At 36.3% G+C, this 14107-nt stretch overlaps 1 protein-coding gene across 2 annotated transcripts in view; it reads left to right on the plus strand.

Annotated features, from left to right (window-relative positions):
- Positions 1-3256: 3256 nt before the first annotated feature.
- The window catches only part of STK33 (serine/threonine kinase 33), a 61215-nt gene continuing 50364 nt past the window's right edge, over positions 3257-14107 (plus strand). For both annotated transcript variants that reach the window (XM_054582364.1, XM_054582373.1), the window contains exons 1-4: positions 3257-3478; positions 4556-4669; positions 8568-8681; positions 10901-11005. In XM_054582364.1, the coding sequence (XP_054438339.1) occupies positions 3257-3478; positions 4556-4669; positions 8568-8681; positions 10901-11005 (555 nt within the window). The remainder of the gene's footprint in view (positions 3479-4555; positions 4670-8567; positions 8682-10900; positions 11006-14107) is intronic.

Here is a 14107-nt window from a genome sequence, read left to right on the forward strand (position 1 = left end):
AACCACACATTGATGTTCCGATCCCTCTCTTTCTCCCTCCCTTCTCCTCTCTAAAAATAAATAAATAAAATCTTTTAAAAAAATTAGCAAACCAAATCCAGCAACACATTAAAAGGGTCATATGTTATGATCAAATGGGATTTATTCCTGGGATGCAAGCTTGGGTCAGTACCTCCAAATCAACTAATATTATATACCACATAAACAAAATGAAGGCTAAAAATTATATGATCATTTTAATAGATGCAGAAAAAGCATTTGACAGAATCCAACATCAATTTACAATAAACTCTCAGCAAAGTAGAGATAGAGGGAACATACCTCAACATCATAAAGACCGTATATGACAAACCCACAACTAACATTATACGCAATGGTGAAAAGCTAAAATCTCCTTAAGATCAGGAACAAGACAAGGATGTCCACTTTCTTCACTTGTATTCAGCATAGCATTGAAAGTCCTAGCCACAGCAGTCAGACAAGAAGAAGAAATAAAGGCATCCGACTTGGAAAGGAGGAAGTATATAAAACTCATTATTTGCAGATAACATGACACTATATATATAAAACCATAAAGACTCCACCAAAAATCTATTAGCACTTAGAAGTGAATTCAGTTAAGCAGTACGATAGAAAATTAATATTCAGAAAATGTTTGCATTTTTATACACCAATAACCAACTACCAGAAACAAAAATTAATAAAATGATCCCATTTACAGTTGCATCAAAAAACTCCTACTTAGGAATGAGTTTAACCAATGAATGAAAAGACCTGTACTTAGAAAACTAGAAGACATTGAGGAAAGAAATTGAAGAAGGTAAATAAAAGGAAGACTAGACTGTGCTGATGTATAGGAAGAATTAACATTTTTAAAATGTCAATACTACCCAAAGCAATCTACAGATTCAATGAAACTCCTTTCAAAATACCAATGGCATTTTTTCACAGAACTAGAAAAAATAATCCAAACATTTATGTGGAACCACAAAAGACCCTGAGCAGCCAAAACAGTTTTGAGAAAGAGAACAAAGTTGGAAGTATCATGCTACTTTATATCAAATTATACTACAAGTTTATAATAATCAAAACAGCATAATACTGGCCTGAGAATGGACATACAAATCAGTGGAACAGAATAGACAGCCCAGAAATAAACCCGCGCCTGTATGGTCAATCTGTGACAAAGGGGGCAAGAATACACAGTGGGGTGAAGACAGTCTCTTCAGTGTGGCACACATTATAATGGAATATTACTCAGCCATAAAAAGAAGGAAATCTTTCCAGTTGCGACAAAATGGGTGGACCTTGAGGGTATTATGCTAAGTGAAATAAGTCAGAGAAAGACAGATACCATATGATTTCACTTATATGTGGAATCTAAAAAACAAAATAGAAAAAACTCATAGGTACAGAGAACATTTTGATGGTTGCCAAATGGGAACCACATCTCTGTAGCTATAAAAATAGTCACAGAGATGTAAAAAGTACAACATAGAGAATATAGTCAGTAATAATGTAATAACTGTGTACTGTGTGGACATATGAGTACTGGACGTATTGGGGTGAGCACTTAAAGGTATAAGAGATGTCTAATCACACCTGAAACTAATATAATATTGTATGCCAACTGTAATTGAAAAATAAGTAAATTAAAATAATAAAAAGCTTTGTCAAATGTAAAGTGTTAATCTAAATGTGAATTACAATTTTGATTTCATGCTCTTTGGAATAAATTTCAACTTTAAATGACAAGCAATCATTGTGAGGTACCAATAGCTTTGATAAATACACAACTTTACAATTTCTAAACAGTTTTCCAGGGTAGCACAATAAATAATGATTTTTTACCCATGAGTGCAGTTTTATTTTCCTCATCTTGATATTACTTTACTGAGGAAAAAAAAAAGTAAAGATTCTATTTTTGGTTGACCAAAAAAAAAAAAAAAAAGAAAAAAAGAAAGAGAAGGCATATATAAGTACTCTCTAGACAGGGAGAGAGGGGGAAGAATGCAACTGATGCCAATAAATGAACACACACACACACACCCTCTCTTGCAAATGCTTGACCTTGTTTTTCAACAAATTTACAAGTGGGGCAAAAGTAGGGTTACAGTCATAAGTACGTGAAACAGTTTATTCTTGTATTATTTTTATTTATTATTGTGTTGTTTTCCATACAAATAACTGTAAACCTACTTTTGGCCCACCCTGTATATTTTTAAATGGTATCTGAAATAGTACAAGACTATAATAATATACTTCCAGTTACTTCTGGAAGTTTCTCCAGGTATTCTCTTATGTGTACTGCAGAACATATTCCTCCCTCCTGTCTCAGTTCAGATCTTTCTAACTTGCTGCTGTATAATTGCCAATAACTCTAGTTAGGTAAATTGCTGGGCACACCTATTATACACTCAGGGAAAAACAGCACCCAATTATTTCCTGTTTTTGCTATTTGAGTATAAAAATGAGGACTCCTAATATTGCCTTTGAACTTTAGAATTAGGTTGTCTTATAAAGTCAAATTATCTACTTCTTTGTGAAGTGTATCATATAACTTTTCTCTAATAGTAGACCAAGGTTTAAATTTTGAAATCACAGTAATATATGCTTCATACTAGTATTTTAAGCCTTTTTTTGTTAAACCAAAGTCACATTAAGAAACATGTTTTATAATGTGATCAAGTGTACAAACACACACACAAACATTATATATATATTTTAAATAAAAGTTGCATAGTACTTACCATGGATCTATGCAAAATACTCTGGTATTATCTATTCAATTTCATTTTAAAAATTGGTATCAGTCCACCAAATTGACTTCTTTAGACTATGCTTTTCAGCAGTTTCATGGTTCTCAGCAGAGAGGGTGATTCTTTTGATTGTTAAACAAAATTTCTAGAGTTCAAGAATTCAGTTTTGAAAGAAATTAGAAATATGTCCTAATTTTGTTGTAAATACTAACTTTTTATGTATAGATAGGCAGGATGCTTTTGGTGTTAGTTGCTAGTATTTCTCTCATTTCTTGGAGTGTGATAGGATGAGAAGGAACTTTCTAAATGGTGATTTCTTTTCTTTCTGCAGCTCTCATGTGTGAAGAGAAGCCGAGCGCCTCATTAATATAAGGACCTCACCAATTGGAAGTTACAGATTTTGCCATCAAGTTACCTTATCCCTTTTGGTCTGGTTCTTTTTCTCAACCAGTGGAAACATCTTTCTTTCAAGTTACTTTTGTTGCAGAGTTAAGAAAATGGCTGACAGTGACTTTGGGAAAAACCCCACAACGTGCTCCAACTGTTCATCTACTCAGGAAGACGTACTTTGTGTATGTTCCTATAACACAGGGCTTTCTCCAGTGTTGGTGGTAGAAATGTCAGAGACATCAAGCATTAGTTTTTCAGACATTTCAGTTTCACTGGAGAAAAAAAAAGAGCAACAAACTATTAAAGATGATTCCTTTGTAGAAGATTTGGTAAATATCAAAGATTCTACTTCCCAACACAAGTCAAAATCCCATCCTTAGCTTCATTCATGTATCTCATGGGCCTTTGTCAGCTAATTCCTTGCCTTCTTAACTATTAAAGGAGTGTTTCTTTCTTACATAAGAAGTAAAAAGTTGATTAGTACTTTCTTTTATGATATTTCCAACAGTGCCCAAATTAATTATTTCCCAGGATTGTGAATAACTTGGAATGTTGTTCCAGCTTTATTAAAAAAAAGTGGTTCAAATTGAATTAAAACTGAATTTTGGGGCACTGTTTTCAATGCAGAATGAGTTATGGTTGTCGTTAAATATAGGGTGGTTATTATTTAAGACAATTCCTGGTTATCTAGATAGAATATCAAATAAAGTCTACAAAATCAGTGTGCAAACAATCCACAACTACCCAGCTGAACTGGCGTGGGTGTGTTCACCGTTCTCGAGAAGAGGCAGCGTGGAAAGTTTCACTTGACATGGCACAGCTTTGGAGACAGCGCTGTAAGATGAAGAAAAGTTAGGTTCTCGGCCCTCAAAGTTGTAGCTTTCTCAAATTTTCACCCTCCACTGTTTTTCTTTCTGATTTGTATTACAGTATAATTATTGCTACATAGGCATCTCTGAATTAGTTGTTACTGGGTGAGTTGTTACTACATTATTTTCATTTGAAGCATAACTTGTGAATGGCCAATAATTTTTTATGTATAATCTATTTGAGATGATTGTTATGTTCTGAAACAAGAATGTTTGAGAAAGCCGTGAAGTTGCCTTCTCAAGACGTTAAAGACTCGTCGAGTAAGTTCTGATTTATCTGCTCTGCAGCTTGTAGCGTACACCTGGCTGGATTTAGGAGGTCAGATCCAGTGGCTTCTTTAGGTCTCTTTTGGCCTAATGAGCCAGTAAGTCATAAAGGGCTTAGAATTTGAAAAAAGACAGTGAATTATTTTGTCTGCAATAAATAGCATGGCAAGTATTAAGGATGTGTCATATTATCTAAATTAGGGCTCTTTGTAACAAGCGTGTTATATCTTAATATTGCTTTTTTTTTTTTCCATTCCTTTTTGGTCTAAGCCCTCAAAAACCTCGATTGTAGAGAGAAAGGCATCTCAACAGCAGTGGAGTCGGGGCAACATTACAGAAGGAAAAGTTCCTCACATAAGGATGGACAATGGAGCTGCTATTCAGGTATTTAGAAAGTGAAGTGAAGCTAGTAGGAACTTTAGGTTTCTTCTGTGTCACTCAATGGTTAATGGCAAAAGTGATTTAAAAATAAGTGTCTAAGGAAAGGAAGGAAAGGAAAGGGGAACTTTACCATTTTCAAGTATGTCAAAGTCTTTACTATAGAAGAGGCAGACTGTTTTTTCTGTCATAGAGGACCAAATGGATTTTAATCAAAGTGGAGGGCATTTTTATTAGATAAAATGAGAACATTTAGGTCTTCAGGTCTTGCCTCTTGCTGAGTGCAACCTTGGAGCCTTTGTGTAGACCTCATTAGGATTCAGAGAGAGACCTGATGACTTCAGATGGTTTGGCCGCTCACTTCTTTGAGTCTGTTTTTTGCAGCCTCTGATTGGATGAGTACCAGCATTAGTCTTCCTAGGATTCTAATTATAACATACAAATATGAATTAAATATTAGTACCATTTTAGAAATTAAATGTTATTTTAATATCAGTTTAAAGGAACTTCAACAAGAACAACCACAAGAAGAAACTTGTATTAACATTAACTTAAAAAAATTGTTTTAAGATATTTAGTAATATACTTCAAGTGACCAGAAAAACTTCCTGAGAAATTCTGACTTGAAAAGTTTAAATTGCCCTTTTTAAATAAAAGATCTGTATTTTTTAAAATGTACAAATTTACTGAGTTTTAAATGTAGTCATAAGAGCTTTTATAAAATCAAATGTATTCATTGTGAAAAATTAGGAAAATATAGATAGAAAAGTGGAGAAAATAAAAAAATTGTGAGCCAAATATAATCAATTTTAACATTTATTATCTTTACTTCATTTTTATGCATGTGTGTCATCCTGTTTTTCTTTTCTATTTTTCCTATTTTTTCCTTTTGAATATTCCTGAAAATTATGAATATTCAAATACAGAATATTCAAATAATTCCATAAATTATGGAATATTCAAAGTATGTCCATATTTTTAAGAAATAACCTTAACTGGTATAGTTGAAATTTCTCCTCTTCAATGGACAGGCTCATTTTAAAGATTTTAAACATTTCAGTAGAATATAAAAAAGGAAGTTACCATCATCCAGTAATTTGCTGGGTAGTAGGATTTCTACTCACTATTTAAATGAACACTTTTCCAGACATTAATGTGAGCACCATCCCCACACACATTTTAAACATTTTTATAATGGAATTGTATCACATACGCTTTCACACTCCACACTGTATCATGGACTTATTCTGTGTCAATAAAAGTGGACCTACGTTACTATTTTAATATCATTCTCTTAAAATTAATACAAACGAGAAGTCATTTTCTTCTCCCTTTTACCACTATGTAATGATGTCAAAGCAGAAAGTTGAAGAAAAAGATTAGTTTATAAAAAACTAGTTGGACAGTTGAGTGATTCCTCTACCCACTGCACATTTTAAAAGTCCAATTTAAACAACATTAAAATTCTGTGTCCAAGTTGTGGTCCTGTATGTTTAGAGAGAAAATGAGAGTTCAGTTTGTAAAGGTCAAGAAAAATTGGGGAAATGGTTATGGAGTTGAGATTTTTTTATTCTGTGGGGGAATAAAGGGGTAAAAGATCATTGAAATTCAGATTTAATTCACTTTACATGATATATAGTAGGGAGTGGCATATAAATATAATGAAAGTAAAATATTTGTCTTATTTTAATCATCTTAGTTTTCTGACTTTGATTCTCCCTGTTCAGTGGTAGTGGGGGAGCGAGAGAAGCCAAAGCAATTCTGTCATATGAAAGCAGTGTCTCTGGGACCGGATGCACCCAGGCAGGGTGAGCCTAGGAGTCTCCATTTGCAATGTTCATGACCGTAAATCTGGAGCTTCTCCTCCAGGGCTCAGCCTCACATACCCAGCCTCTCATTTCTCTCAGATCTCATATCCTATGTATATATCGCAGGATTCTGACTGGCTGGCTTGGGTTTATTGATTGATTCATTCATTTATCAATTCACTGATTCATTCCACATTTGCACTGCTCTACTTTTGGAATGCCTTCCTTGCCCTGCTTGGATTATTGAACAAAAAAAAGATCTCAATTATTATTATTTTTTTGCCTTTGTTTGCTCACATGCCAGTCTCAGAAGCCACCTGTTTCATAATGTTTTCCATTATTCTCCCAGGGTCTTAGCTCTGGTCTCTGGCTGCAATGTCATTTTGTATTTTTATTTTAACTTAAGGCTTTATGACTTTAGAATAATCCTGTCTCTTGAGTAGATTACAAATTCTGAGAACACAGGAATTGTTTTACTCAACTTTGTAGTCCCCAAAGCGTATCTCACAAGGAAATATCTAAGGAAAGTGTAACATGTTGAAACTGAATTATTTCCTTCTTTCTTCCCTTTCCTGCCTCCCCCTTCCCCCACTTCCCTCCTCTTCCCTCCTTTCCCCTCCTCTTCTTTTCCCTCCTTCCTCCTTCTCTTCCTCCCCATCTCTTTCCGTCTTCCTTTCCCTTTCCTTCTGTCTTTCCTTCTCTTTTTCTTCCTTCCCTCCCTTCCCCCCTCCCTCCCTTCCCCCCTCCCTCCCTTCCTCCCTCCCTTCTTTCCTCCCTCCCTTCTTTCCTCCCTCCCTCCCTCTCTTCCTTCTTCCCCCTTCTCCCATGCACTAAACATGGATCTTTGGCCTACAAGGTTTCAGGGTAGGCTTTTTAAAGGATACAAAAGAAACAGCTTCTTAAGGAGCTTCTACACATCTTATCTTGGATAAAAAAAAAATGAGTGAAAATGTAAGCAAGAGAGTAATAATAGTGTTTGAGGATCAATGCATACATGCTGAGAGAAGTCAAGAGAAAGGAACAATCACCACAGTGCAGAGTTAGGCAGGGTAGCCCTTCATGAAAGAGGTAAATAATTAGTTGGGCATTGAATCTTCTTTTACTAAAGTAAGAAAGGAAAGTAAGCAGTAGAAAATACGAAGCCTAGCAACTACTTTACCTGTTGCATGGTGAAGATGAAAGTGATCGCACAGAGCCTGGCCAGCAATTCTAGGGGAGCCTTTAGCTGCCCAACCCCGGAGAGGCGGCCCCCGGTGGCATTGCCTCAGCTGTTCCCTCATGCTCAGAAACTCCCCCAAGACCCAGAAATTCTTGTTAATGCCCTCGAGTTGGTTTGGAGCTGGGAGACTGACTCCTCCCAGCCAAATTCACAAGAAATCAAAGTGTAACTGAGTGACCAGTTTGTTATTTTATTGTACAATGTGAACCAAATGCTGGCATTGGCAAGACAGTGCGTTCTGGTTTATGAGTAGAAGGCAGATGATAAGCAGAAGGATTCTTGGTCTGGAGAGATGGTTATTATTTCCTCAGTGATGATTTATGTTAAAATTTCTGTCACGTACTACTTTTTCTAAAACAAGGACTAAAACAACAAAAGTGATTTTCAATAGAAATAATGAAGATAAAGAAAAAATGTTACTTGGTAAACAAGAAAGCAGTAGTTCAATGGCTAATGTGTGTTAGTTTTATGGTATGGCTCTCAGAGTTTTGGGATAATTTGGGAGGTGAATGTATTTTATACACATATATATGTATGTATATATTAACATTCCATTCCTTCTTTTTCTTGTGAAGATATTTCATCAATATTATAGTTATAAGAGATTCATTTTTATACTTTTCAGGTTTTCTAATTTCCGTATTAGGATTTCTGATTTCCCTCCAAAGGACATTTAATGAAATTCATCGAAGCTTATTTTTGTTTAATTAATTTTGTTCATTAACATTGAAGTAAATATGTGCTATCTTCTATTTGCTTTTACCCTGGAGCAGAATTTCTCTTCCCTTGGGTGGATACCTGTCAGTATTATGTGTTCATTTTTAATATCCGATGAATTACAGAGAGAGACAAAGGAACTCTTATTTTTTTCATCCAGGAAATCTATACATTTGGAAGAATATTGGGAAAAGGGAGCTTTGGAATGGTCATTGAAGCAACAGACAAGGAAGCAGACACAAAGTGGGCAATTAAAAAAGTGAACAAAGAAAAGGTAAGGCATATTAGCATCATACCAAGGGCAGCTCAGGGTGGGGTGGGCCGTACAGTTTTGTGCACTAACACACCTGCTTCCGACCTGGGCCGGGTCTGGGCTGTTCCCTGGGAACTGGGCTTTTCTCAAGCCTTCTGGGAGGGGACCAGTTCTTAAACTCTGGGGGATAAGTGTATCTAGAAAAAGCAAATGTAAGGATGGCTGACAGAGTCAATACAACCAAATATAGGTAAAGTTTATACCAGAGTGAGTTGAAGATAAGCTCTGATTATCAGTATGTATAAATGTAGGGCTATTGGCTCAGCTAGACATGCCTTAGCTAGAAATGAGTCCTGGGACTCTCTCCTGATGTGGTTCTGCTCTACTTTTCTCCGGTTCTCTCCTTTCCATTGATTCCCCATTTCCTCACTGTTAGTTTGTTCTGTTTATTCATCCGCCCTGCTTTTTAAGTTTGAACCACTATGTACTTCCCCAACTACATACCGTACTCTTCACTTAACATCCGCTGGGTTCCTCCTGGGCTGGAGAATGGCTGAGCGTCTCCTTAAGGGAGGTTCTAAGTCCTCTGGTTTTACACCTGATCATTTCATCAACATTTAAAAAATTTCTGTGCCTGGGGAAAAAATTATGATGTTTTCCATAGCTTTGTGATGATCAATACTACAGCTACAAAGTGAGATGTTTAAATGTATTCTTTAAAACAAATGATAGCAAATTACATACCATTTCTCTTTGAAGATGAATGAAGTAACATATAAATCTTAATAAAGGGAGATGCAGAGCTTGTCTAGAAGTCTTCAGAATTTTAAGACCATGGTGCTACATGGAATATTATTTGCTTTGCCCCTTTGGCATCAGGTAGGACTAGGATTTAGGTTTAGGGTTATATGCGTATAATCAGGATACCTGCTTGCAATTTTAGGAATTCATAATCTTGTACACACGTATTGATGCTGAGGGTTTACAGGACACTAAGATAGTAAAATAAAAGTGATATAATCAGTATATGAATTGGACAATACATTACTGTGTTATATACAGGTCAAGCTGTTTGGGGAGAGACTGAGGAACAGAATTAAGGATTTTAGGAGGAATTGTGATAACTCTCCATATCTAATCTAGACAGAAATTCACTTCTCACAGTTACTATTTTTCTTCACCCTTTTAGGATAACCTTAAAATGTGACTTTTCATCCTACATGAGTAGAGTGGGAAGTTTTGGTTAGAGGGTAAAATTAATTGGAAGCAGGGATGGCTCTAGGTAAAATTTTAACTTAGGTAAAGATTGCCTTATGATCAATCCCTTTTCAGCCCTTTAAGAACTATTGTGTACTCTCCTAAGCTTGGGGAAAGGGCGTGCAGGGAAGGTGTGAGGAAAGAAGGAGGGCTAAAAATCTTTGTTAATCCCTTTCAGGGATGTTTTCTGTACTTGAGGACAATGGTTATTTGCAAATAATGATGGTCATTTAGATTCAATAGGGGTGCTGTTTGGGATGGTGGTAGTGGAGGGGGGGGGATCCTGAAATTTCGTAGATGACATTGTATCAATGGAAACTCCGTGACTTACACCCTAATTTGGAGGCCTTGTGCTCCAGTGTTGCTGCCTTTATCCTTTGCTGTCAGGTATGGTTAATGGTTCCTTGTAAGGAGGTGAAGTAGGGGTTAGGTTGGTTGGAAGGTAAGATCTTGATTTCTCTCTCAGTTAATTTTTGAGGCCTGGGGACTAGGAAGTGATATAATGCAGGGCTAAGTATAGAACCTCACTTCCTATTGTTTCCTTTGATATATATATAAAAATAATCAAAGCAAAACAACAACAAAATGGAAAAACACTTTGTTTTTATCTTCTCCAATTGATGTCCTTGGAAAATAGATTTTGTTTTTATTATGCTAACATCAAAGGATCAACACGATTCTGAGGGAAATACCAAAAAACATATTAAAACTTGGAATAATTTTAGTGTGGTGATAGAGACCATATTGTAGATAACTTACAGAAACTGTCCAACAAACACATGTGTTTTGAGCAAAATTATATATAAAATTGGAGAAAGGAAGGAAGGGACATAATTTTATTATGGAAGTAAGTTGCATGTTATCTTTTGAAAAAGACACTTCTCAAGAAAATGTAGAAAAATGTAAGAATACCTGTAACTTTTATTTTGAGGTATGTAGTAGTGACATTTATATATGAAATCTGTGTTCCCTCATTATTTAAGGCTGGAAGCTCTGCTGTGAAGTTACTTGAACGGGAGGTGAACATCCTAAAAATTGTGAAACATGAGCACATCATACATCTGGAACAAGTGTTTGAGACGCCCAAGGTAATGCTTTAGCAGGTGCTGCATTTTGAAAGTTGTTATTATTACAAAATGAACATCATTTCTTTCCGAAGTAATCCCTCTGGGCACAGTTGCTCATGTCCTTGGCGTGAGTTTGTCACTGAAGATTGATGAGAGCATTCTGGAGGACTTTTATTATTGATTGTATAATTAGGTGTCTGATGATTAGATTGATGGCTTTAGTGATATTTTGGGGTGGCATGTTGAAAACAAATGTTTAAAACAGAAGCAGCTTCGTACACAACCCAGCAGTGATTAGAGCTTCCTTAGAGATGGCTTTACTTTTGCTTAGGTCCTTGGTTTCCCCATCGTAGCCTCTTGGAATAGTGTCATAATTTTGCAAGGTTAGCTTTATAGTGAGGTTGGCATGGGTATATTTGGCACTGTGTAGAAGATATTTTGTCACCTGTGTCTTGTCAATATATTTAATCTTCATTCTTCTCCCTAGATGTTATCATTATTTTCTTTGAATACATGTAGTTTTTATTTAGAGTTGTTATGAAGTCTGGGGATTTGCCACTCTGCCTCCAGATTGTTTAGTGCCTATGGGTTTCGGTGTTTCTCTGCTTGGAGGTGAAATAGTGATTAGACCTGTGGACTCTGGGGTCAGATTGCCTGTGCATTTGAATTCCAGCTCCATTATTGGCTATGAGACCACGGCAAGTTACTCAACCTCCCTATACCTCAGTTTCCTCATCTGTAAAATGGCTTTAATAATAGTATCAACCTTACTTGATTGTTGAGTGGTTAAATGGGAAAATGGATGTAAAGTATCTGTCTCATTAAATGTTAGCTGTTGTTTCCTTTGTCAGTCTCTAAGGCAGGAATAGTCAATTTGGGTTACGCCTTAGGCGTGATTCATTAGGAGTGCTTAATAACTAATGAAAACCACAGTTACCTTTATGGAAGCAGTATATGGCCTTGGTGCTGAAGCTGTACTCTCAGTCTTAAAGTTGTGATTTCTTTTCTTTTCTTGTCTTGTCTTTTCTTTTTTCTTTAGCCAAATACACTTCATTTCTTTTCTCTCCCAGCCACCAAAGAGCCTAGCACATTCATGGAGCTGGAAAAGGCCACCCAGGGGCCTACAGTAGAAATAGGAGAGAAAACTAAGGGTTGGCTCTGGGCCAGTGTCTCTGACTACAAAGTGGTGATTTCTTTATCCTCAAATATTCTTAGAATAATTTTGCTCTTTAATTACCAGTGTTAGGCAACCTATTTGATTAAGTTGTGTCTTGGTGTGGTTTTCTTCGTGTTTCTTATGCTCTTGGATCTGTGAGTTTGTGGTTTTCATCAAATTTAGGAAATTTCTGTCCATTATTTCTTCAAATATTTTTCTGTCATCTCCCATGTTGGGGACCCCAAGTACACATGTTAGATTGCTTAGTATTGTCTACAGCTTACTGATGCGCAGTTTATTTTTTAAATCATTTTTCTGTCCTTCTCTCATTTAGCATAGTTTCTGTTGTGACGTTTTTAGGTTCAGTAATCTCTTTTTTCATTGCATTGTATGTGCTGTTTATCTTTTCCAATGTAAATTTTATTTGGGTCAGTATTTCCCCCTCCTTCTTAAATGTAGTCACTGTAACTTTTAATTATAGTGACTACATTTAGAAGAGAATTCTTCTACTAATTCTATCACTTGTGTCATTTCTAGTTCAGTTTTTATTGATTAATTTTTCTTTTCCTTCATTACATGTTATATTTCCCAGTATCTTTGTATGTCTGTTAATTTTTTATTGGATGCTGGATATTTTTATGTTTTTATAACTGTATTTTAGCTTTATTGTAGGCCATACTTCGGTCACTTGGAAACAGGCTGATGCTTTTGAGGCTTGCTTCAAGCTTTGATAGGTGACAGCAGAGCAGCCTTGGGTCTTGGGCTAATTTTTTTCCTACTAATGAAGAAAGCCCCTTCAGAGTACTCTACCCGGCGATGCCCCCGAATTATGAGATTTTCCACGCTGGCTAATGGGAATGCAAACTCTTTTTGACCATGTGTAAGCTCCAATCATTGTTCCCTCTGTTCTTTTTGCACTGTTCTTTTTCTAGCTTCTGGTAGTTTCTTCTTACACATGTGCTGATTATTATTCTGCTGAAGACCTGCGGGTGATCCTCTGCAAATCTCTGGAACTTTGTCTGTGTACAGCTTTCTCCTTTTGGTACTCTGCCCTGTGAACTTTGGTTGTCTTGGCTTTCCTGGACTTCCAGCCCCATCTCTTCAATTCCTGGAGACTGCTGGGCTCTGCTTGGATTACCACTCCCTGCTCTGTGGCCTGCAAGCGCTCCCCAGACAGTGAGCTGGCATAATCATGGGCTTGCCTCGTGCGTTTCCCCTCTCTCAGGAACACTGCCCTTCGCTGCCTGATGTCTCATGTCTGAAAATTGTTGTTTTCTATATTTTGTCCATTTCTTAAGTTGTTTCAGGAGAGAAGGTAAGTCTGGCCTCTGTTACTCCATATTGGGCACAAGTGAAGGTCCGAATCTAGAATAGTTTGAAGGCAAAGGAAACCATTATCTGTGATTATTATTTTATGTATTGTTTGCCCTTGATTCCTGTAGTCAGCTCTGCCTCCCCATCCTTCCCGGCTTACACCAATGCCGAGACTGTCCATTGAAGCCATCTTTAGAATTATTGGAAATTGCTACCTGATTCGTTAGGCTATGGTATTAGCTCTGATCATCCAATTTGACTATGTTATGGTATCTTGTGAGTTGAAATGTTCTCCAGATTGACACAATTACTTCTAATAATTATAAAAAGACTTTTAAAATCCTTTTATTGCTATAACTTTTATCACTGTACCTACTTAAAATTGACATCAATTTATATTGTGAGCACAGCCAATGTAACTGTTCCTTCTACCATTTCATGTACCAGTGATCTCTGCAGTGCTGTCGGCAGAGAAAAATACGGCCTTGTTCAAAAGCTTATTTGTGTTAGACTTTGCAGAATAGTTACTTATGAAATTCTAAAGCATTTTGAGGTTTAGTGAATCAGAATGTTGACTATAAAAAGAAAAAGTGCTAACCTTCTCTTTTTGTTCTTGTGCTTGCTGACTGAACAGTAGTTGCATTCCTAGAGGT

This window comes from Pteronotus mesoamericanus, unplaced genomic scaffold (genome assembly GCF_021234165.1).
Source record: "Pteronotus mesoamericanus isolate MK-2021 breed Mesoamerican mustached bat unplaced genomic scaffold, CSHL_Meso_final contig_1189, whole genome shotgun sequence".
NCBI lineage: Eukaryota > Metazoa > Chordata > Mammalia > Chiroptera > Mormoopidae > Pteronotus > Pteronotus mesoamericanus.